Genomic DNA, 26,605 nt, shown 5'->3' with positions numbered 1-26,605 from the left:
TGAAATAACTGGCAAGAGGAAGTAAAGAGCAGAAGGGAAAAAAAAAAAAAGAAAAAAAAGAAAAAAGAGCAAAACATTTTCTCCAGTACTTATTACCACCACAAAGCCACTTGCTGGAATTTGCTGCTTTGTAGTGGTTTGGGGTTTTCTTTTTTCCTAAACCAATCACTCGAAAATTGATTTTGCTAACACTTACAGCTCGAGGAAAAAGATATTGCAATCTGTCATTTAAGACAATAATGAAAAACTCTGCTCTATGTTTTTTCCATTTCCACTCTCACTGCTGGCCATTGAGACAGCATGTGTAAGAACTCCAGGCTTACAAATTAACTTACCTCCTGGTAGATTCAATCAGCAATATCAGTACATACAAGGATTAGCTCCCCAGTGTCAGAATGCAATATTGCAGGCAGGCAGCCATATCCCAGACTATCATCAGACAAGTAACAGTGACTAAGAAAGGCTGAGCTGGTTACTAAGTGGGCAGGTCATGGAAAGAAATTACAGCTATAAGGAAAAATGTTGCAGTTGCCAAACTTGAAGGTTTCCTTATAAACCATCATCAAGGGTCTCCAGGCTCTGAGCCCCTGAATGTGCCACCCTTTGAATTTTAGCCACACACCAGTTTGGATACCTTTATCTTTCTTGAGTTATCAACATTTGCAGTTTTACAAGTGAAGTGAATAGTAAGTGAAAAAGATAATTTTATTTACATTCCTTTAAGGTGGATGCTACAACAAGTATCTGATATTCTAGCAGCAGTCATACTACATTAATGTGAACATGATACCCCCACAATTTCTCGCTAAATATCTCCTGAGGTTTCCTTTATTGTGGTTAGTGTCATGCAAGCTAATACAAATTCCCAGCACCCACATTCCAAGTCAGCTGTGAATACAGAGCAAGGGATTTCAGCTTGGGCTAACCACCATGCTAGGGCATCCTGAGGATTTCTAGTTTCATGCTTGCTTGTGGCACATTCAAAACACAGAACATGAAACTCAGACCTATCAGCAAAGGAATAACTAGATAAATTTTCCTCAGAAGAACGGAAATCTGGATTTTTAAAAAGTATTCAAATGCATTAAGCTATGTTTGAATTAAATCCACACCAGACTGATCTCACTCATGATTCGTATTTTTTTTTTTTTATAGCAGCAAATAGAAAAGGAAGCTATGTAATACTCAACAATTTTAAGGTGCTAATCTTGTCCTTCAGTGGGACTTCCTTCAGCAGTTTTTTTAAGCAAAAAAAGATTATTCTTCCTATAATATTGCTATTTTGTTTTCAGTCTTTTCCCTTTTTAAACTTTTTTTTGTTTGTTTTAACATAGGCTAGGCAGTTGCAGTGTTTTAGTGAAGTATCTCACCCCGTTAAACACAACAAACCACAAAAAAAATTATCAGAATGGCTCTCTAATAATGTAAAATTTCTCCCCCCCACCCCTTTTTAATTAGACTACCTCACTTCACAAGTGTAAAGGCACAGAACAGAGGCTACTACCATTTCTGCTTTAATGGGGAGAGTCCATATTTCTTACCTGTAAATGAAGTATTTTAGATTCATTATTCCGCAGCATTTCCTTCTGTCTTTCAATTTCTATTTCAAAGCTACAAATCTGATTATGTAAAGTTTGTATACTCTTGTTCTTTTCCAAACTTTCATTCTGGAGCAAGGCCACCTGGAAAAAATTCTACAATTACTCCTGCCAAAGTTTATTAAAATATCTATGTTAGTTTTAAACTATCTTAAACACACAAAAGGGATAAGATCCTAATAAAATCTCTCTCCATGTACTGCAAATAAATAAATAAAACCCAATCTTCTGATAGCTAATTTTGCACTTCCACTGTATTGGTACAACTTTGGCATAAGAAAGTGCAGCTGGGACACAAAACCAGCAAAGAATTTGTGTCTAAATGTAACATTTTCTTTATTCACTTGTTGTTTAATGGCTTGGTTTCCTGGTTTCCACCAACTGACTTGGGAGTTGCTTGGAGTTTGGAAGAAACAACCTAATTCACTCTGAATTGGTGTTAAGAACTTGAGCCCTGCTCAGAAGTGACACCAGAGACAAGCTAAGCTGGTTGGATCAGGGAACACTAATCTTCTTCACCTACTCCAATCTGTCCTGATCTATAGCAAATTTAAGGAAAAACATCTGCATGGGACTGACTTAAAAGAATGTGATGGCGATGAAAACTCTTGAAATGAATGAATATAGAAAGGATCCATGCATTTGAAGGACAATCCAATGGTGTCTGCTAGTAGAAAAGACCAAAGAACTACAGGCTGTGAATTACATTCTCTCTCTGTACTGACATTTTATGAATTTATTCATTAGTGACTCATTCTGTTTTTAAAACATGAGCTTTGTTAAAAGAATATCGTATTATAGATCTCCTTGGGGATGAAAGTAATACAGTAAATATTTTCTGTCACATTGCTTAGTGCTTCTTCATTAATGTGGTTTGGAGAAGGGGGCTGCTTGGTCGTGGTGCATTGCTTTTTTGAGAAATGTAGTTTTCCCCCAGGCAAGATCATTCAGCAGCAAAAATGTAGAAAACAAACACTTGGCACAAGATGATGTTTGGACATGCCCTAACTATTCCACAGATAGATCTTCAAACGGATATGACACAGCACCACTTCAGACCCAAAAAAATCTTGATAAATGTTTCACATCATGACCAATTACTCGGAAGTTTCATGTTCTCAAAAAACATCTACTCCTGGCCTCTATTACAGGTGCTAGTTTGAGGTTAAGCCATCTTCACCTCTGATGTGGGTGCCACTGCAGAATTCCATCCCCCTAACTGCCCTTAATCAGACACCAACACCAAATCCCTTATGTGTCACTGCATTCCTAGCAAAACCCAGCCTGTTTGAAAAGGTAATTCATCTCAAATCTCTAAACCAGCCTAAACCAGCCTAAACTAGACAAAGGACTGTCAAAGTCCACGGGCATTCAGCAAGTTCTTTAGATGGGGCCCAAAAATACAGAGATACCATAATATATATGTGGGTATCTACTTTTCAATATAGTACAGCACAGTGCGTGCATATACACACATTCTGCACTTTATACATGGAAAAACTGGGAAAAGAAACTCAACAGAAATGAGACAAAGCTCAGTTTGTCAGTGCAGAGAGAGAAGCAATACCGAGGCTGAAGGAATGCATGTCCAGGTACAAGAAAAAATTTTCAAGAACAACCTTAAATTTAAGCCAGTACCTCTGCCTTCCAGATATTTAAGATCTGCTGGGTGGACAGTTTTTTTGCATCCTTCATTTCCTTAGTGAATCAGAGTTCTTTAGTTAAGTGTGATCTTTACATTTCCCTTTTCTCACTGTTTCCTCCCCAGGCCTTCCAATCACAAGGTAGTTATGCTCTGGGTCACTAAGCATTGCATTTCCATTTTTGTACAAGTTATAAAACGTGGGCCTATCTGGTACTGAGATTTTCCACATAGCTTTACAGAATACAAGAAAAGTAGAATTATGTCCTGTGGTCCTTAATCATACAGAACTGTCTTTGCTAAGTCAGCAATTGTAGTATAGCTGCGATTTGTGAATAAAAAAAAAAAACCAAAAACGCTAAATAGTTTCCCAACTATCGTTTCAGCATAAGTCTTTGGAACTTCAGTTTAAAAAAGGGTTTAAAAGGGAAACACAGCATCTAATTAGAAACTGCATCCTTTACTTAGTTGGATATTTGAAATATTCCTAGGAAAAAGCATGCTCTTATTCAGCAATTTTGCAAATTAAGCTGTTGAGTATTGTTGTTTACTGAAGAAGAATGGAAAAAACCGTATGCCACAAGAAACTGTAGTCAAACAGGTTCCATATTTAAGTCTCATAGTAAAAAGGAAAAAACAGTTTATACCACTTTTCTGTAAGAATATAATGAAGCCACAAAATTACGTTCAACTGATTATTTCCAACATTAAAAAACTGTGGGAGTTCAGTCTGCAATTCTACACCATCACAGGGGAAAAAAGCAGTGAATTTTAATTCCCTCCACAAAGTTTTGATTCAAGATTTTACATCTGACCTTCTCTTACTATCTACCAGCAGCACCATTCAATACCAAACTCCTAACTTAGCACAGGCTTTGCAGCTCTGAAGACTTCCAGTCTGCCTACTCCACATGCACTGTTAAAGCGTGGTGAGTGAGAGAAGAGAACTTCTCCTTTCCCCTCCAGACGTACCACAGAGAGAACCCCAAATGAAATCTTGACCCTATACAAACTAAGAAGACTTCCACTGGCTTCAGCAGGGCTAAGATTTCTGAGATACCCATCAGCCAAGTTGACTTTCCACCGTTGTTCTTCAGTGCACTGATTAATTTTTTCCTCAAAGAAGAGCACAGCAGTGAAGTTACAAATCATTTTGTTACCCTTCCCTAGAATAAAGTCACTGACATATGACATGTGGTTAGCTATTCTGGTAACTTGGCACTGGCTTGGGATTTCCAGTGATTCAACTCTTTATTATGAATAGGAAGAAGTCTATAAAGCAGGAAGTAAAAAGAACAAAAATGGACATATGATGATAAGCAGTTATGTCCTAAATGAAAGTTGAAACAAAAGTCGAGCATAAAACAGTAGTGAAGTGTATAATCTCTAAGGTCTGTAAGAGACAAACATAGAACCATTGGGCATTTTTTAAATGACAAAGCACCTCTCAGGACACTGAGAAAAGGCAGAACATGATCTATTCTGCAAGTCACAGGGAACGTGGGTTTTTTCCTATGATGTGAAATAAATTGTGCAGTTTTCATCAGACTAATGAAAAACGAACTAAGGATATGAATCTGTATATCTCACAACTGAAAGATGTAAAGTTCCTACATTGACAAAGTTTCAGATGCAAAAGCAAATTTGAGTAATGTTATGGATCGTCAAACTAAGACCTACCTACACATGTAGAAAAATTCTATCTAAAAAAATCTGTATTAGAACTCTGCCAGGTTCAATGGCTTCCTTAACAGGCTTCAAGTTCAAAACCAAGCAGTTCAGGAACAACCACGCTGGGGGCAAAAAACATATTACACTGTTCCTGTTAATGTCTGCTTTAAAACTACAATTCCTGCAGCTGCATGACCTTGCTGGAGACCCAGGCAGAAGAGATCTCTGTAGGCCAAGAAGGGAATGTTCTTTCCAGACAGAGTTTGCTTGTGAACTGCTCTGAGATGACAGAAATCATATCCTAAGTGCCACTGAGCTTACACTGGAATTGCTACTTGTGAACTCATTTGAGAAAAGTCTGAAGGGGGCTTCTCACTCTTGTGCCTGCATTTGTAGAATACTTTGGTAATTTATAATGGTACTGGGATCTTCTTTCCCCTAAAAATACAGAAACATCGATTTGATGTCTATGTAAGACTTTTTCAAAAGTATTTAAGAAAACAGTAATCTGTTCTAAAGTTTTGCATTTTTTAAATCAAAGGCTTGAATTTTATTCACAGAACACGTGGTTAGGTCATTCGAGCTTATTAACAAGATCACAGCTGATACAACTCCCAGCATCTCCCAAATCCCGAACAATTTAAAACCTGGAGTCCCAAGGAAACACTGCAACGTGAACTTCATGCTGGTCTAGCACTAAAGCAGACATCATCATGCCCATGAGTTACAATATATTTAATTTAATTAATCTGTGCAGGTCTTTAAGTTTGGAGAGCAAGAACAAAAATAAATAATATAAATAACCAGTTTATTACACACTCCGGAAGTTATGTCAGGAAAAATTATGAGGTAGCAAAGATACAGCCCCTCGTGCTGTCATGGCTTTCTGAACTCTCTGTTCTGTAATAAGGCAGCTCAGAGAGGAAATATAATACTGGACTGTTTATTTATCTGAATAAAGTGTTTTAATGAAGGATATGTTTAATGTTATCAATGAGGAAAATTGTCCATGGAGTTGCGAAGCCAAGTTTCTCACAGCATTTTATTATATAACAAAGGTACAAAGGTATGCTGAACGGCTTGATAGCTTTTGAAGCCTATTAGTGCTTTAGCTGCAATGCTGAACAGCTGTAAAACAGGAAAAAAGCGCTTCTTCCAGTACTTTTGTATGATTTAAAGAAGTCAATGAAAATTAGAAGTGAGTAGAAGATATACCTTATTTTCTAGAGCATTGCTCCACTCTTTCAATAAGTTAACATGCTGCACTGCTGAGCTGGCTTCATGTGCTTTAATTTGTTGGTTTGTTCCCTGTGACAACAAAGAATTTATACATTTTAGCCAATTCCACTTCTTTTAAACCTACAAAGAAAGAGTATATAAAGACATCGAACCAACACTACATATTTTGGTTCACAGGTGCTTGTTGCAGAACTGTAGAGAGGAGGGAAATCTACTTGGGAATTTGCAAAAATCAGGAATACATTTAATATAGCAAGTGTTTTATACAACTGCTATGGATCTCCATCCAGTGAGCTTGATAACTCAGAAACAATAAAGATGAACAAGATTTACAAAATGAGTTGTATTTTAGAGTCTTTTGTGTAGCTTAGAACTAAACAAAGCACAATAAAATCCTTGAGTCATATAAAATCTGAAACTTCCAATTCCACTAACTGTAATTTAAAACTTCCGTTCTATTTCATTAACAGCTTCATAAGCATTACATTTTCCTTCAGCTGAATATTAAAGACAAATATTTAAGATAAATTTATAACTGGAAACTGCCAGCTTTACAAACTACACTGAGAATTATTACAATGCCTATTTTGTCACATTTAAGATATTACCATGATTGTTCCATGATATTCAGATATGCTGCCTCTGCACAACCTATAAGTGCTGTTACAAATAATCACTATATAGTTTACAGAACACACATAGATTATATACAGAGTACATAAGATGCAGACCACATTACTTACTTCATTTGTATTGTGTTGCTTACACCTACTTCAGTAAGTGCTTTGCAATGCAGAGAATATTAGCTTTGATGGTAGATAGTGCTGCAAAGCAACTGAAAGGGTTTCAATGATCCTCAAGGTATGTACTCTATATAAAGTACTAAAAATATATATGTGGATATATGTACATATATGCACACATATACATACATAAAATGAATGGCAATACGTACAACATAACAGTGGGCAGGGTTACAGCATTGATCAGTTCTACCACTAAGAGCATTACTGTTAACACTTAAAAAGATGAATGCTCATTATTTAACAGCCTGGAAATACCTGCAGGACATCATCTATAGAGACATGTTGCTCCTCAGTGAGTCCTTGTCTTTTTAAATAGCCATGGGCTAACAAATGAATCATTCTATCAGATAAATGTCATTTTTTCCTGTCAGCGGTTTCTGAAATGTCGTGACTAATATTTTCATTACATAAGCATCCAAATTCCCCAGGATTTATGGTAAGGGAAGCAGAATATTGGAAGAAACTGGAATGATACTACTGAAACTAAACTCTCAGGTTTGACTTTATTTTTTTTAATATTGCAGGGATTGCCAGTATTAAAACCTAAAACTTTTTTTAAAAAATAAATTTCATGCTTCAATTATACACCTGTGTGCACACAGACATATTAATGCACATAAAAATACATGTTTTAAGTGTGCTAACCTACACGTAGCCTCAATTAAAAATATTAAGACACACAAATGAGAGAAAATATAAACATACTTAGTTCAAGAAAATGCTTTCATAGAAACAACTGAAGTTACTAGTCTATTCTCTGAAGAACTAAAGAGTCTTTCCTCTTATCCTAAGTTAACAAGTTCTTCAAATGGTTCACATTCCTATTTCAACAAGAGACACCTAATACCTGAACTCACAAACCACTACAGGAATGTGTGGGCTTTTCATGTCGTTTATTTTTAAAATGCAAAATCAAACATCTCCTGTATAATCACTGGCGCAACTGGATGATTTTCTTAACGGAAACTAGAGAAGTCCAGAACTTTCATGTCAAAGAATTAAGTTCTATTTGCAGACTTTCATCAATTGGGAAGTATAATTGTTATATACTGACCTGAAAAGTGCAGCCATAACGCTTAAAACTACAGGTACTTGGGGCATTAATACATTCTGACAAATGTGCATTCAACTGCAATAGGAAAAAAATGTGAGTTTTGGCAAAAAGACTTTTGCATGATAACATAAAGGGCAGAGGTTATCAGGTTTGTATTGTGTGCCATTTGCAGAACATACAACACACATGTGTATATTTTCTCCAGTCTGATCTCAAGTGCTAATTCTGTATATACACATATGTAAACCACACACACATGCCAATACAGTATACAGTGTGATACATTTAATATACAGTGAAACTTCTACCAAAGACTATTTCAATGGGCAACCCAATTTAAAAAAACTCAAAACACACAGAAAGAACATACTCTATAATTATTTGATTTCATTTGACTTTCGTGAATGGCTAATCTTTTCTCAAAAAGTGATTTTTTTTTTTTTTAACTGGTGCTCTGAGCAAGTCTTAAGATCAGTTTCACTGTAGTAAAGTACATTTTTTTCTAATCCTAATTTCACAAGGAACCAACTTTTCAAAACATAACATGCAATTCTCCGTGCCTAAATTTAACAGTAAAATTACACAAAAAAGACTAAACAAGTACTGCATGAAACAGACAAAGAGTTTTAGAATATGTACAGTTAAGTAATTTTAAAAAAATGCAGTACATGGGATTAAAACTGATTAGTAAAATGCCTGCATTTTTCACAGATTGAGATTTAGTCCAATATCTTGGATTATTACGAGCACAGACCACTTTTCATTTAAAAGTCAACCAATTCACAGAAGCATATACATATATGGACAGCAGCAGCACAGATGGCAGCAGCTGGATGCAAACTGCCTAAAAGTTGGAGCAGAGAGACATTTTTGGAAAGGACAGCCTAACAAACACTCTCCTTTCAAAAACAGAGTGTGCAGTTTGTATTTCCCACAAAGCAGACAGGAGCCAGAGCCTGGCTCCTCAGCTGGCATCACTCTTTTGGGCTGCAGAATCTCATCTGAAATTCCCACACCTTAAGCCCCACATGACTCAGCTCATCCACCTCCCTGGAAAGAAGTGGTGAATCAACACTGCTCTCAATGTGCAGCTCTGGAACAAACAAGAGAGTCTTTAAAATCTCATACTGAGATGCCATCAGTCACTCATCTCTTATTCACAACTATTGTGTTCTAAACACTACCTGTAGAAATTCACAGTATCATTTCAAAAGACATGTAGTGGAGAAAAAAAAATGAAGTAAGAAAGGGACATGTGGTCTAACAGGTTTTACAAGAAGACCACATTTTTCAACTTCTGAAAAGCAGAAGTCTGCCAAAGAGTTATGAATTAAACATAAAAATTGCCTTTTATTCTACAGTAAGATATCCACTTGTACACTACAGAATTTTCTCAAACTGTTAGGCAGGCATTTTCCCATTTTCTCCATTAGACTTCTTGTCCCTAATCATGCAATCAAGAAATACATACATTTTCACAGTATTAGAAAAAAAATTAAGCAACATACAGCAACAGATGATGCAGGGCAAAGGGCTGTTTAAAGTTCTGTTCCTAACCATGGTTTCAAACCCCATTCAGACTCTGTGTGTAACAACCCAGCCTTTAATGGTGCAGCCCTTACAAGCACTCAGACACACCTCTTCTGAAAGTAACTGCTGAAGACAGGGCTTAAGAATAAGCCAAAGTGCTCCAGACCAGGATCTAATCTTGGCAGTAAGCACTGGTAGGGTTGGCCAGTATATGTATTTTCTCTTTTCTTAACAGCTCAATTTCTCTTAATAAATACAGTATCTATCATACATTTTGTATTTCATTATCTTGGAGGAAAAGACTCCATTAAACTTTGGCAGGATTCTTATGTGCCTTCTGCACTCTGCCACAATTAATAATTTACAAGAGCAACTGAAAATTTGTATGAATCCAGCTCAGGAAGTAAGTAGTAGAGGAAAGAAAAGCTCATCCTCAGATCAGAAACTTCACTTTCCTTAAAAGAGGCTTACTGAGTGATGAAGACTTCAGTAAGTTCTTCTCTATCTTTGGCAAGTAAGTTCTACTTTAAGGGATAAATTAAGTACCTCAATTTTGACAGATGCTACTTTTATCTTTTCATGTACAAGAACACGTATCTCTTCAAAGCCAGGCTTAAATTTTTTTCATCTATGTATTACTGGAAGCTTCTACACATCAGGAGAAACTTTTATGCATTGCTGCATCTGCTGTTAGTGTTGTACTCAACCTTAATCTTACACCACTTCTCTAAGTATCAGTTACTATTTTCCCCCCAAAGTTTAATAGATTTAATAGTAATTTAAGTATTTCCATGGAATTACACATCTGTATGATTTTTGTAGTCTTTACTAACTTTTTTCAACGTGGACTGAATTTTATTTGTGTATTTTTATTTTAATATAAGCTAACTACCCCAAGACACTGCTCTATGGTGCTGAAACAAGGGAAGGGCAGGGGGAGAGCTAGTAAAAACAAAAGCAAGAAGGACATGCGCTAATCTTGGACAAGCCAAGTGTAATAATGACTCAAAATTAAGAAATTGTTTATTTTTAAGTAGTTTTTCAATAAATCATTAAAAATATTTGAGTGTTATCACACTTAACTGTGTGGTAGAAAAAGCTTTTCCTTAGATCTCACATTTTAACAAGGAAATGGCTTCTGGCAAAATTCTTGCGAGATCTTACTAAAGACATTATTGAATTTTTCAGCACAACACTGGGCATGACTTCTTACCTCGCTCCTCATGAGTGTTTTAACACTACATTTATGAGGACATGAAACCATGACACATGGGCAGTCTGTATCTTCATGTTTCTACAGAGGAAAAAAGCAAACAAACCACAAATCAGATCTTACTCTTTAATTAAGAGAGGACTTACCTGCAAAGAAAAGCATCCTACAATAATTTAAAATCCCACAAGATTTTTTCAATGTTATTCCTAGTTGCACAGTTACAGAACTGCAATTGCTCAGACATAATTTTATACTTTTCATGGAGGTGTTGATATTCTGAAGCAAAACCAAGGGTTTCCTTGTGTTCTCCCATGCAAAGCAAATCTATTTGCTTACCATTTTATTGCTTTTACTTCATACAATGAACCAGTAGTCAAAGTCAAGCTTTAATCCTCAACAATAACTCACAAAATTGGACATCTAGATGTCCTTTCTAGTGAGGGTATATGCTGCACGGAAAAGTTCATCAGAAATATACACTGCCCACTTTGAGATTCTCTTTCCTATGTATGGATATTCCCTTCCAATTATTTTCTAATTTTGATTCCCAAACACCTGACATTAAGACTCACTGTTATACATCATGATGCAGGGCAGGGATTTTAACCTGAACCCAGATGACAGGTACCTCAGCACAGCTGTCAAACCCTACCACCCCAGTGAGGGAAGAAAGTCAGGCCCAAGATAACTGAATTTACATTTCCTCTCCGTCTTCTCAACAAAATGAAAAATCCACTTCTCGTCAAGTGACATGTCCCATTCAACTTGAAACACCCTGCTTCATTTCTGGTACTTAAGAAAAGCAAAGGAAACAAAGCTCTAGATTTATAAGCCTGTTAGAAAGGGAAGAACAAATAGCATGCCCTTTTTGCCCAGTGACCAGGTCTATTTTTTGAAACAAAACCAAGAGGTAAAGGAGATCTGATCTCCAAGACGTGAAAGGTCTTGGTCAGAATTCTGGCATAAATCTGCCACTATCTGAAGCTGTGTATCTCCTCCTTTTAAAGCAGGCCATCAGATGCTGTCCTGAGCCATTTACCCTGCTATGCTCCCCATTCATACTCGCTCACTTGGGCTGTGGCACAGTCCCAGTGGCAGGAACCAGGGAACCAGTCCCAGTGGCAGGAACCAGGGAACCCTCAGCTGCTGCTCAGCCAGAGAGCTGGGACAGCTCCTGAGCCATCTTCAGTCCGTCCCCACCAGGATACCCAGCCAGGAGCAATGCCAAGCCCTCTCCTCAGATCAGCCTGTCAGGGTGACAGTGATGTTTTTCTGACAAGAGGAGCCCCAAAGCACCACTCCTGCTCAGAGTCAAGAGCTGGACCTGGGCTTCTCATTCTGAACATACCTGGAATTGCGCTGAAGTGAGACATTTCACACAACCATGTGGCTTTACGAGCCTAATGCCCTACACATGTCCTTATTTATTTATCAACTACAAACCCAGAAAAGTAATACTCCCTTCTAATGTTCATTCCCTAATTTTAACTCCCTAAACCTGTTCCCTAACCTACCCAAACCATCTGACAAAGGCTGTGACACTGAGTCTTGGTTCATGGCAAGGAGGCAACATGCAACTTCCCAGCATTCTCTCCTGGTTTCCTCCTTGCTCCACATCCCAGTGTCCACCCACTGAGGCCATGGCAAGCCTTTCCAGAGACTTCAGGATATACCAGAGTAACCCCAGTCCAGTGGTAGAACTCTCTCCCTCCTGGTCTCAATTCACCCAGTTGAGTACATGAAGCCAAATGCAGCACAAACCACATGTGATGGCACATGCAGGGCTCCCAGCACAGGTGAGGGCAGGGGAGGCTATCAACACAGCTCCCAGAATTAGGAACACATCTGGCTCCAGAGCAGTGACAGGGAGCAAGGGACAATGTCTGGAGTCATCCCTGATGCTGTCCCAGTCAGCTCAGCTGTACTTCAGAGCACTGGGGAGAGCCCACATTGTCCTGGCAGGGTCTGGTTTATGGCCAGGGTTTCAGGGAGGAACCCAGGCATGAAAAAGTGATGTCCTTCCAGATCCCTGTCACACTTCTGCTGTCTGAGTATCAATGTTACAGGACAAGCGCTTCCAAGTAGCTTTGTGGATTATACACAGAAAAATACAGTGATCCAGAAGCATTTCATACTACTGATTTCAATTTTAACAATACACCATCTTTATCTGTCAGGAGGTAGAAGATGGAAAAGGTAGGTTTGTGTCAAAAAGAAACCCTGAATTTTTAGATGGTTTGAACAAAGGATATTAAGAGGCGAATTCACTGAGTGAGCATGCAGCAAGACAAATGCAATCTAAAAAAGCATTCTACTAACATTGCTAACTTGTTGGAGTCTGCCTCCAACAACGGGGATTTCCTACCCCACCGGTCACGGGATTCTATGAAGACATGAACCACATGTTCTCCAGTAAAATTTTTTGTTTCCATTTGCATACCTTTTTTCTCAGTCTGCTCCCCCTACCTCCGTTTTCAGTTCAAGTCACTGAGGCCAGCTTCAGTCATTACTACTACATTAGAGAAAATTCTAGGCTACAGAACCCAGAGATGAACTCAAGTTCATCTCTAAAAATCCAGTTTTGTCAACAGGGTGACAAAACTCAAATGAGAAGTCAAAAGAAACCTTACAGTACCTGAAGGGGTCTACAGAAAGCCAGAGAGGGACTTTTTTTTACAGAAGCATGTAGAGATAGGACAAGGGAGAAAGGCTTTAAGCTGATAGAGGGCAGATTTAAATTAGATATTAGGAAGTTCTAAACTGTGAGGGTGGTGAGGCACTGGAACAGATTTTCCAGAGAAATAGTGAATGCTTAATCCCTGGAAGCATTCAAGGCCATGCTGGTTTTGAGCAACCTGGTTGAGTGGAAGCTCTCCCTGCCCACAGCAGAAGGATTGGAACAAGAATGATCTTTAAGGTCCCTTCCAAGTCAAACCATTCTGTGATTCTAAGATTCAAACATACAGTGTCATTAAGCTTCTGATTCTTATTACTAAAGTAGAGTGAGATAACATTTTATCAGGCCACAACAAAGAAGCTCATCTGCTTTTCTATAACTACTGAACTTTTAAAAATCTAGGAAAAAGCCCCAAAAATATCTGCCAACCCAGTTTGCAGAACATAGTCAAAACTCACTGATTCTGTCTGTTAAGACACCATACATTTTTTAATGTCACTTTTTGCCTCATGCCAATCCCCAGCCTAATCATAATTCTGGTAGAACAGCATGCATAATCCACCTAAATACACTTCACCTCTGTATCAGAATGTACAAGAATAAATACAGGGCAGACTTAAATTTTTCTGTGTATTTTCATGTCTCAACCACCTTATTCTAGGTAAGGCACAGTTATTGAACTACCAGCCCCTGCAAATGTGCACTCAAATAACAGAGCCAAATCTCAACCAGAACTTGGCAAGTTTCTACCTATGCCTTTTTGTAACAACATCTCCAAGCAAAGAACACGTCTCATCATTGTCAGACTTTCCCTAACCAACACAAAAGAGCACAAATGAGAATAAAATTTCATCACTCTTAATGTAGTAAGAAGGTGTGAGATCCAAGACCATCAAACTACAGAAACTATGTAGACAGAGTTTTAAAAAAAATGTTAAAATCATACCAAGGTAGATTCAGCATAATATCTTTCCATGTGAAATAACATAAACACAGTCAAGCTAAAATTCTATGTGTAATGTAAGCATGACTTTCTCAACCTCTGCTCTGTAATTCTAACCCTCAATATGCAGCCTATCAGACAAGCCACTCTGATGCCAGGAACAGCAGTAACTCATCTAAGGCCTGTCATGTACCACTGCTGGTTATGCCAAGGTACAATTTGCTTTTACATTCTTCCTTTCCTCTCGTAAGACAGAATTGGTTTTACACTCTTCCCTTCCTCCCAGAACAGACCACACAGTACCCAAGAAGGATTACACAGAAGATGCTATTTTTCCAGTCAATTGCAATGCTTATGCTTTTCTTGCACAATATTTGATTGTTATTGTAGTAGTTGCATTTATTATCTAAATTGTAAAAAAAAAAAAAAAAAGTCTAAAAAGCATAGCAAAATTAACTTCAGAATCAATACCACATAATGGATCTGAACTTTTTAAAATGCAGTATGTGAACATCAGAATAAAGAAAATATTTCCTATTCAATGCACTTTTTTTTTTTCAGGAAAAAGACACGTTTTGAAAGTCAGCCTATTTTCTTTTCTGAATTATTAATTCTGGCTGAGGGGCCAAAGCTCTTTTGCCAGCTACAGAGAAGGACAAGAAGGGTTGTTATTATTCTACATTAACATAGGGAATCTTAAGGTATATGCATAAGAAAATACTGCACCTGCAACATAATCATTGGGACTTGGCTTTTACAGTATTTACAGGTTGTCTCCCGGTATTTACAGGTCTTCTCTACATGGTCTGGCAAATCTTTTCTCAGTATTTTTTCTTTGCAATCAGCACGAGGACATGGGAGTTCTTCAAACTGACAATCAGTCCTCAAATGCATCTGAAAGATTTAAAAAAAAAAAGTCAATCCAATTAAGTTTTGTGCATGTCTTCATCCTTTGAAGACATTCAACATTAAATAACTTCAGAACCAAAGTAAGGAGAGTTATTTTGTGAACTGCATCACACAAGAGCAAACACTGACAAAACTACTCAGGAATACATTTCTGACTGTACAGTCCCTTTACCTGGACAGCTGATTTCACTGCCTTACAGATGTACATGAGCTACTCCTACACTAATAAAAGCATTCTAACATGGAACAAAATTCTACACAGGTTATTTAAAGAAAAAGTAAGCACTCTTTTTAAAAGTACATTATTCCACATAAACACAGATGCTGCTTTAAGTTGTTTAGGTACCTGAGCTTCCTCACTCAAAGCATGAATCTACACATCTCACTGCAAACTGCTGTGCAGCCATACCATACTACTGTTGAATTACTGAATTACTGCTATCTCATGCCTTCACCAAAACAGCTACAGCTTATTTTACACAACTCTGAAGAAGCCAAGTTTAATTTCATGCATAAACACCACATCACAGGATTAAGATAAATAAAAACACATCAAAATAGAAAACAAATTTCTCACATTTGTCAAGTACACATTAAGATTCTTCACTATTCTGTTTCTCCTTCCAGCTCTCATTTGGTTCATACATTTGTATTTCCAAGCTTTAGTGCCAGATAATCACATGATTTTTTATAATTCCTTACAGTTCATAAAAAAGCTGAGTTTTAAAACAGTTTAAATCTATCGTAACATTCCTAAATCACATTAGCCACCAGTGAGAGTAAGTTAAGAAATTGACTGCAATTTTAATTTGCAAGAATTTTTTCATCATTCTTTAATTCAAAAGAAAGCTTATGACTGATAGATTAACTTACCAGTAATTGACCCAAAGATAGCTGTTCCTTACAGCCCTTGTTTTCATTTCTGCAGTATATTTGAAGGGCAAGTAGTTCTCTCCTGCAACAATTATCTTTAAATACCTGAAAAATCAAAAATCACTTTATTTTAGAAACTGAAAACCACTCAAGGATATGCAAGTTCAAATAAAGTAGAAGCCATGCAATTCAGCTACAGCAGTGTCATTCAATTCTAGCTTTATGTGCCAAAAATAAAATCCTGCAATTCTATTTTTCTAGAATGTGCACAATACTGAGGTGCCTCCACTGTGAAGTAGCTCAATGAAAGAGTATTTGGAAAGATACTCTACTACTGTTTCAGCTGTACTGTAAATACAATAAAGGGAAAGGTACAAGAAAGGATCAAATTTGCTTTTTAGCTTGCCAATATTAGGTCTGCACAAGCTAGAATTCTCTCCATTGTTTGGGGAGCTGCTGTATTAGGCATAACACCATAGGACAAAACAGACTCAAAGCACGATAGTTGGGAGGGGAAGCATTTCATGGATGGTGGTCCCAGAATTACTAGATTGGATGGCTGGAATACCTACCTGCACTTCAGTGGTAACACATAATTACAGATATTTTCTATGGTTTTAGATGGAAGGAGGTTTTTTTTTTCACAGATAAGCAGGGTTTAACTATCTCTCCATTTTAATGTTTATAAACATTTTCAGTGTTTTTTGACAACAATAAAACTGGAAGAAGTTACAAATAGAGAGGCTGAGGTTTGAGTTTTACCCCATAAGAGACAACACAACTCTCAAGGAGCCAAATTGCAACGGGCAAGAACTAGAGAGAGACAAGAACTGAAAACCATTACTGCTGTTTTAAAATCAAAAACCAAAGAGATAAACTTCTAATTGTTTTTCAACTGCTTTAATAGCCATTAAAAAAGACCTCAAGAACCAAGCCAAACCTATGACTGCTGCTCTGATAAACAGACTCCTGTGATAATGTGCACACTGCAGCACTCCTGTAATTATGGAATGGTTCTGCATGCTAACACTTAACCAAGAATTATAATGCACCTGCCCACAGTGACTATGAACCTATCCCCAGTATCAGTGAAGAAGGGAACACTGCAATCACTCTCATCTGATCCCATCTGACACAGGTCACTGATTTCTATTTACTTTTCAGAAGCGTGTGGGAAGTTTAATGAATGAACAAGTCTCATTTAAATAATCAATTGGCTATGCTGCAGTATCTCTTCCAAAGTAATTCACAGGGTCAGTACGCAGAGTTTTGCTGACTGAAGACAGGGTAAGAAGACAACCTTTAAAGTTTTTCAAAGATTACCTAAAAGCATTTCTATGATTTAGGACTTCAGCATTCTGTGGGAAGAGAGGTGTCAGTTTCATGAAAAACACTGATTTGCACATTTAGTCTAACAGGTATTTAGTATACATTGGCCTTCTTGTCCTGTTTTAAAGATACTTGAAGTTTTGTAACAAATGTACATATTTATGTACATTGAGAGCCAGAAAGTCAGAGTGAAAAGAACAACTAAATTAGGCATCATGATTATTGGTCTGAGCTCCTGCAGAGTCCATCCATGTCAAAACCAAATTACACTGAGCACTGTTCAGAGAACTGTTTTGGATTAAAACAAAGAGACATTAATGTACCCATCAACCTTTTCTTCAAAATGGTTACAAACACAAGCATTCATTTAGGCAAGAAAGACTACTAGCACAAATAATTTACTAAACACTTTAGTAATAATGTTAAACCACAAAAACCATGTACTATGCCAAGTTGTTCTACCTTCAACTTTCCAAAGGCAGCAAAAGTTTTGATGTGAAAACCAGTGAAGAGGGTATCACTGAAATAACTTATACATCTAAAAAAGAATCTGATCCATTACCATTACTGTAACTCCCCACTGTCCTAATTCCAGTGGGGTTCACTGAACACCACACCACTCAAAAGAGATGAGTGAAACAGCAGCCACTGCTCTAGAGCCGAATCAGTGCTCACCTAGACCTGTCAGGTGCCTGCATCTGCAGGAGATGGAATATTTCTTATCATCCTCTTGGCTGATGGGAGGACAAGTGCAATGTGTTGCTGCAGCTCCCAGCTATGAATACAAGATGTGACACCTGTCTGGACTTTTTGGGATGAAGCTGATGTGTTTTCTACTACCAGGTTAACAAGAAAAATGAGCCACCTACCTCTATAAAATGCATGGCTTAGGTTTTATGACAAACCTACCTTTTTAGGCAGCTTATTAGGTTTAAGAAATAATTACCACGTAACAGTAACACAACTTGTGTATGCCACACAGTTCAATACTCTTGAATAAGAAATTATTTTAACAATACCTTATCTTTTACTATGCTTTCTTGACATGCTGTACATTTTGGACTAGAAGATCTGAAGAGAAAAGAAAAGAGAAAAACTATTTTAGCTCATCTGAATTTTTGTAGTACAAAAATTTCCGTTTATGAGGCACTTCGTTTTGATTATTCAATATATTCTAAAACCATTAAAAGTGGATATAGTTCACTATAAGGAGAAAATACAATATTATTTCAATAAACTTGAACATCTGAGTTTTCAGTGGAAAGTATCTGGCATTCTCAAAGCAAAACCACCACAATGTCTCCAGACAACTGCACAGTGGTTTTCAAGTTGGCAAAACTCATTCCCTTTTTTTCAGGCTGCACCTGATCCAAAATTGTTGTCATTTCTCAATCTGTGAAAACAGGCATATTGTCTCTTCAATTATTGTTTTTCAAACAATACCTAATGAAAATTTACTTTCTCTGACAGTCAATTATACATCCTTGTAGGGTAAAAAGTATTTATGTCCACGTCCTTCAAGTCTGCTCTGGTTTTAGCAACTGTTACACATGCTTGCTGCCTCGTCTATCTGAACTACTGCCTTGTAGCTGTCTTGGTAAACTACCAAACTTGTGACCTCTCGGACAACAGGCAGAGTCAGGAGCAGGGCTGACTGTGAAGAGAAACTGGAGTGCAGAAAACCTGAGTTTCTACAGCTGTTTCTGGCTCCAACCTGCCAAGTGTTGTAGTGTAAACCCCTTAGGATCATAGAATGGATTAGGTTGGAAGAGAGCAAAGCTCATCTGGTTCCACTGCCCTGCCATGGAGAGGAACACCTTCCACCAGAGCAGGCTGCTTCTTTCAAGATGGAGTCACCATCCAGTGTTTAAGACTGGATGTGCCACTCAGTGCCATGGTTTAGTTGAGGTGTTAGGGCTGGGTTGAACTCTTGTGGTCTTGAAGGTCTCTTCCAGCCTAGTGATTCTGTTCCTTTTTAGCTCCTTTTCCTCACATGAAATGGGAACAGTTAAAATTATCTCCTTTGTAAAGCACCGAGATGAAAAGCATCAGGTAAAAGCTGTGTGAATTCTTCCATGAAGCACCTCACTGACAGGCTCTGTCTGCTAGCAGCAGTGCAAATCAATGTAAAAGGCTGAAAAAGTTCAATTATGTTATATATTCTGTATGGTTATTTCAAATCATCTCACTGGCTTCTGCTTTTCAAACCAACCATTTTGTGTCTCATCATATTTCTGAGCATCTTAAGTACCTTGAAGCTTCAATATCTGTAATGCTTTTCATAAGTCAGAAAAAAAAAAAAAAAAAGGAATCTAAACTACATCAGGGCATATAGTGTTTAATACAATGTCATGCTTTCCTTGCTCTTACTGAATTCACTCAAGCATCCAACTTGCTTTTTCAAACTACTCTTGCATACTGAGCAGGCATCTTTACTGCTGTATCTCCACTAACTCCCAATTCCTTGTCCTCAAACAACCCTGGAACAGAAGTTGCTAGCATACAATTACTGTGTTTGTGTATGCAGCAGCATATCAACAGTGAATGAAAAAATTTTGTGCCAAATACAGGACCAACATAAATCCATTTTACTCTCAACTTTATGACATGCTTTTTATTTAAAAAAATAAATAAAGGAGGGGATGTAAATTATATTTTAATAAAGGATTTGTTTACAACAAGCACTTAAATAGAGTGAAATAACTCAATGGCCTTAAGCACGTGTCCTTTTCAGTAACAGACTGGTTGGAAAGTCAGGAAGATAAAATTACACATATTCTAGCTACACTGTAATAAGCACATGTGCATGTCTCACAGCAGGGAAGGAAAACTGCCCAGACTCTAGCAATGCCAGAATTGTTACTGCTTAGATTGTCAAGGATCTGCTCTGCCAACCTGTTCACATCCAAGCATGGCAGGTGTTTGGTTTTTTACGGTCACTGTTATTAACCTTGTAAGAGTCTCCTAAAAACACATACTGAATAAGAAATAACTGCATTTCTTAAATACCACACCTCACTTCACACCATGTATCAAAAGAAAAGTTGGTGAGTTTTTTTGTTGTTGTTTTAAATTTGAAATGCTGTAGGCACAAAACCTGCAGGAGTGCATTAGTGAGCTATGGACCCTTGTGTTTGCCCAGGAGAGAGATTACTCTTTATCAGAAGATTGAGTATTGTAAGAACTTCCATACTCTTTTGCCATGCTGCATGTAGCCTTGACTTAGATATATTAGATATCAGACTACAGTATTTCCCAGTGATATATAAACCAGCATCTTGAGTCAGAGTGGTGACAAAAAGTAAACAGATCACCAAGGCCTCCGAAGTCAAATGCGCTCTCTGACAGTATGCAACATTCATCAAGCCAGGTATCTTCTGTATTTCTGCTTTTCCAGTAGTAAATGAACACATTTGGTGCTTATGTACCCCAGGAGACTGAGGTGTGCTGAATGGTCTACAAACATTACACAAAGTTTTGAAATCACATTACTGAATACAACCAGCAGTAACGCACCAAAGTTGAGAGGCAAAGAAATCTACTGATGCACAGGCACTTAAAACCTAGATACTCCCTGAATGATTGCACTTTTATTCTTATCTAGACTGGGAAAGACTGCACCTCTCAGCATCCATTTTACATCTCTGTTATTCACTCACCTCTGTGCGCTCTGGCCTAAACATCTCAGTAATAAGACGCCAGCCTTTCTGACCCTCCTGCAATCCACAGGACATGCAAGTCCCATAACAAACAGCTGGAAGGGCTACCGCTGGAAACTAACAGCTGGAAACTGCTCCACAAGCAGGTACATCTATCCAAGGGTCCCACCACCCATTCTGGGGCTGGGTCCACAGCCAGCTTAGGTATCACCACCCCAAGGAATGTGTACAAGCTCATGTCCTCACACAATTTACTGTGTGTATTTGACACCAGATTACCCAAGTTGGAAGTCTTGTGAAACAGCTACTCCATTTGGCCTCCACAGGGAATGAAATTCTTACCTAACGCATTTCTACACGTGATTACACCACCTTAACAACTGTTCCAACAATACTGATGGAAAGCTCAGTTGCCTTACCCTGACCCAGAATAGAGCAAAAATGTTTGCACCAGCTAACATATATAACACAGATAACAAATACTCAAGCAAGAAACAGTGGAAGGCTCAACATATTCCTAAAGCTGCAATGGTGCTCACAATAATGTCAGTAGTTCTTAACATTTAAAGGTATCAACATGCTCTACCAGAACAAACAACATACCTCAGCAAGGCATTCATGCAGGTTTCACAGAACCTGTGTCCACATTCAGTCTGTTTAGGATTGCATAAGATGAGGTGACATTTTTCACATTTGTACTTATCTTCCACGGCATTCACAAATTTCTCTTTGTAGCCACCTTGCTCTGGAACATAGATGGATGCTGATGGACTGCGGTCAGGATTGGCCCTCTGCTGTACCATTTCTACAGATAAAGGGGGTTCTGACTTCTTACTGGGGTCCATCCTCTAAGATAGTTTCTGTGAATCAAAAGTGAGAAAAACTGAGAAATGAGGACCTCTCTCACCATTTAAATAAAACAAACAGAAGCATCTGAGAGATTTCATAAAATCAGAAAGCATCAAGAACAGATCTGTGTTCACACACCACATGAAGATACATTTTACATACATTACTGCCTGAGTACATTTAGCATAGCAAATCTGTAAAATAGTCTACATATTCAAAGGCTCTAGAAAGCAAAGAATTAAAACCTGCTCCTGAAAATGAAGTGTTAATTATGGTCATCACTGTAGGAACGCATATGGGATTTTTTCATATCTTTCTCTCTCTCCCTCTGAAAAGTATTGCTTCATGTTGAAGTCCAACCATTAGGGGCAGCAAGAGGTGTGGTGAGGAAGGTGTTCTGGTACAGTACTGCACGTGATCCTGCTCAAATGCTACTGCAAAAGCACACAGCCACCAGTGTCCTACACAGGGTACCCAGAGCCTGCGCAGCCCCCCTGCCCACTTTTCCTGTCTGTTTGCAATAGCATAGTGTAAGACATTCTGCTTTAAGCTTGCTTTACAACACCACAAAAGGGTTTTACACACTAGATATTCTCCAACGTTTTCATGTTGTTTCATCTTTACCTGAAGAGAGCAGCTGAGCAAAGTCTAACTGATAGCAGAGAAGGGCCTATGTAACATGGCCACTTGATTAATTTACCAGGGCTAAGCACAACTGACAGGTAGCTGAGAAAATTATTAATCCAGCTGAAGAGTAAATTACAGTACCTATTATCTTGGACAATCCATCTTTGAGGTCAGCATGCAAAGCATCAGCAGAGCAACAGAGGAATAATATCCCTTAATATTTCAAGTTTTAAAATGTGTTTTCAATCATTTCCTAGCTAATCTTTTAGTCAAGCAAGCATAAGTGCTCTTAGAAAGGTTCAGCATATCCAGGAGAAAACACAGTTGGAGGAAGCAGAATGAAGAAATGAGGCTCAGTTCACTTCTCAAAGTATGTCCACAAACACCACAAAGGGAGTCAAATGCCTCACATTCTAAATACAGAAACCCTCTTGTACAGTTTTTGTGGTATCTTACCTTCCCTTGCTAAGCCCAAAATCACACATTTGTAATGAAACATATTTACTTGTAGGTAATTTCTGCATCTGGAATTTTGGTACAGAATTCTCCATGCAAACTAAATGGGTACAGAATTTTCTTTGATTTCTGAAGCCATTATTTACAGAAACAAAAGATAAAATCATTGTGACGCAATGCTGAGACCATTTCATGTTTTTACAACACCAGGTGAGCAAGGGTAGAGATTTTGAGTGAAGAATTCTCACTTCATTGCCCCCTTCCCTAGGGGAAAGCCTCTCTGATCTCCATCAGACTCAGAGAGAGCCCAAGGAACCCATCCTCAAAACTCAGCACACAGACCCAGTGATTGTGTCTTATTCTAAACCAACAAAACACAAACACAAAAAAAAAAAAGAAAAAAAAAGAAAAAACCCAACAGGTTTTATGAACTGAAAAGCTACTATAAATTCTGATCCATAATTTGAACTAATGTTAGTCTATTCCTTGTCTGCTCTTCAAAGACTGCAGAGACCAATGTCTTGACAGAACAATATGTGAAAGACTGAAAAGTCTGGGCTGAACTGAAAGTGACTCACACTTCTCATTAATGAGGAAATTCAGATTATTTCAGACCTTAGCTAGAGTTTCACCAGCAAGCATAAAAACCCAGCAGGTAAAAATGACACTGAAGAGGAAACTCAAGATTGTAACCAGCACAAAAGAAATGGGATTGATGTTGAGAACATGATTCAGACACGGAGGTTCACAGAAGTGCCATGAATGAGAAAGGAAAGCAGCTTACAAAGGTAGGCTAGATTTAAAGACTGCCCAAGGCGTGAGAGCTGCTGCTGTACATCAGAAGCTGGACATGGGCAAATGCAGTCATGAGCTCAGGACCTGACACTTTTCTGTGGTTATAAGAGAAAAGATTAGCAAGAGATGGAAAGAAGTTCAACTCCTTAAGTATCCAGACTGCTGAAACTTAGCTACCTAGGGACTTGCTTCCTATGTGTGGTTGGAAAAGCTTCATTTGGCACTTACAGTTTAGCAATCTGTAAATGTTTCAATTCCTTGATTTACAGATACTAATACCTCTTTTCCTTCTGCAGCTGTGTATTTTTTTTAAAATCATATTCAAGACCTCCACTAGTCTGGCAATTCTTGAAGTTAAAAGCCAACTTCAAGCATACTGATTTATAGGAACAACACAGGGAACATTACTTTCCTTAAAATGACAGAAGAAACAAGGCATGACCTGCTTCTAATCCACAAAAGAAATACAGAAAAAGAGGTGCTAAAAGAGATGCTGACAGGAGAATTGTCAAGTCAAGAGAGCACAAATTTCCCAAACTTGCAAGTCATAGTCCACAACTACTGAATGTCTGCTTCCCCATTAAGTTTCTTCTGAACATAAAGAAGCTAAAGATGATTGGAGATGTGAAGTCTTCCAAAAGCATGATTTCTTCAAGGAAATTGAATAATTAGTCACAAAGACTTAACACAGACAGCACCGAATGCCAAATGAGCAGCAGGTGAGAGTTTCACAGAGATCCAAAACTGCTTCAGGCTGGACTGTCAGCTGTCAAGAGAGATTTCACACCAGAATAAAGTGCACAGGGTACCACAGGACTCCACTTTTGGAACTGACATCTTGGATACATCTTGTCACAGAAAAGAAGCAGAAAGCACACTGACAAATAAAACATACTATGGGACATGCTTAACAGATTTGTCTGCCTTGGGTTTTGTGTTTATTTTATGAAGTATGTCAGACCAGAAAAGCTAAACAAGCTCAGCAATACAGCAGCCAGATTGGTGAGGAATTCTCTTCCACAATACTCTGAATGCCAGCATTTCCTTGTGCAGCAAAACTGGCGAAGCCATTCATGAAGTACTGTCCTAAAATACAACAGAGCATTGAGCCTGCAAGACCACCACAACCTTATTACAATGAACACAAGCTGTATTTAACAACGGGATGGGGAGAAGTGGTGTCTGCCTGTCTGTATGCAAAGAGCTCTGCCTTCATGCATATTAATTACATGCTCCTACACCTGCATGTGGGATCAGTGAACACAAGCACAGAAAATACAAACATTTCAGCTGCCACCCTTTTGCAAACAGCACGCTGTTATGATTTCCATGTCAATACAGGGTGTCAGCTGCAATGGCTTCTCTTCCTTTGCAGGAACCTTTAATAGCAGGACTTGGATTATTCCCCCACAATCAGGTTTCAAACTGCCAACAAGAAGCAATTTCAAGTCACACCTCAGTAAGGTACTCTGCACTTATGGCAGTGAAGTTAACATACTTCCAGAGAGCAGGGAGCATCCAAAACGGGTTAGTTCTGGTGGGGGTCTGTGATCCCTAAAGGCATGGCAAGGTGCCATCCAGCCAAAGATTCTGGTTCTTATTCAGCAAGCTAAATCTTAATGCCTAATTAATCACCACCTAGTTCTTACACTCCAGTTTCTTATCTATGGGAAAAGATCATCACAATGAAAGTATATGACTTTTAGATGTCTTTTAAAACTGTTAAACCTTGGACAAACACTTTTCAGGACAGATAAGCACATAAAAAAAGAGGCACAGTCACCAAGGTCGGTTCTGTCCACTGTTGCTTGTCTTTCAGCCACCTCTCCTGCAGCCAGCATATGCTAATACCCACACTTGAATGGACATGGTTGTGGCCATCAGATGGGTGACACCGTGACACTGCTTGCTCCAGTCTGGTCACTACTCTTGTTCAATACAAGTGGTACTTAAGCAAACGAGGCTGAACCTCAGCTGATACTTCAAACTGTAAATACTGCAGTGAAGGTCAAAATAATTTGCTGGTGCTTAACTAATACTAATATCAGTACAGAAACCTAGAAACTGGAAGCAAAAGTGAGTTTACCCACGAAGTTGTTCCGAGAATTAGGAAGCACAGGAATTCCCAAACAAAAGGCATTTTGCTCTTTCCTTATTCAAGCAAGCGTGTTGTTCTCACTGCACAAATAGCAAACATGCAAAAAATCTGCACTTGTGTTCTGTATCAGCACATATCTTTATGATTTGTTCTTAGGAAATAAAGCCAGTTTGTGACATTGACATACAATAAAGCTTCTATAAAAATTCAAAATAAATTTGCATCCTAATGAAAACAGAAAAAAATTAACTCTTATATAAATCTAAAACACTCCTAAAAATGTGACTGCACTAGGTACCACAGGATTTGGAACCTAGAAAGCTCTGCATGAAGATAGTTTCAGTATATTGACAATATGAAGCAAATAAGCTTTTGCCACTGCTTTAAAATTCAAAAAGAGCAAAAAGCTATTAGAAATAAATGTTTTCATTACAGTACCTTGGAAGAGAATAATGCATGACACTGTTTAATTTGGTTATTACTACAGGACAGCAAAGCTTTTTGATCAAATTACAATCTGCACCAAGAACAGGAGTTCCTCAAACAGAACAGCACTGCATGCACAATATCTAAATTAAGCTCTGAAAGAGAAACCTCAAGTGGGACAGGGAGCGTAAGATCAGAGCAGAAAAGTAAC

General features: G+C 38.1%; 1 protein-coding gene across 11 annotated transcripts in view; it reads right to left on the bottom strand.

Moving 5' to 3' along the window:
- Window positions 1-26,605, bottom strand: part of TRAF3 (TNF receptor associated factor 3) — a 70,303-nt gene that overhangs the window by 12,501 nt on the left and 31,197 nt on the right. For 8 of the 11 annotated variants that reach the window (XM_041476248.1, XM_041476250.1, XM_041476251.1 and 5 more), the window contains 8 exons: window positions 21,747-22,003; window positions 18,504-18,555; window positions 16,156-16,260; window positions 15,100-15,267; window positions 10,754-10,834; window positions 8,011-8,085; window positions 6,127-6,219; window positions 1,542-1,682 (listed from right to left, as the gene is read on the bottom strand). In XM_041476248.1, the coding sequence (XP_041332182.1) occupies window positions 1,542-1,682; window positions 6,127-6,219; window positions 8,011-8,085; window positions 10,754-10,834; window positions 15,100-15,267; window positions 16,156-16,260; window positions 18,504-18,555; window positions 21,747-21,988 (957 nt within the window). In that variant the 5' untranslated portion in view covers window positions 21,989-22,003. The remainder of the gene's footprint in view (window positions 1-1,541; window positions 1,683-6,126; window positions 6,220-8,010; window positions 8,086-10,753; window positions 10,835-15,099; window positions 15,268-16,155; window positions 16,261-18,503; window positions 18,556-21,746; window positions 22,004-26,605) is intronic. The other 3 variants (XM_041476257.1, XM_041476256.1, XM_041476258.1) reach the window with 3 other exon arrangements.

Source organism: Pyrgilauda ruficollis, unplaced genomic scaffold, assembly GCF_017590135.1.
Source record: "Pyrgilauda ruficollis isolate IOZ18807 unplaced genomic scaffold, ASM1759013v1 scaffold38, whole genome shotgun sequence".
NCBI classification, from domain to species: Eukaryota; Metazoa; Chordata; class Aves; order Passeriformes; family Passeridae; genus Pyrgilauda; species Pyrgilauda ruficollis.
This window is presented reverse-complemented; position numbering and strand designations above follow the sequence as displayed.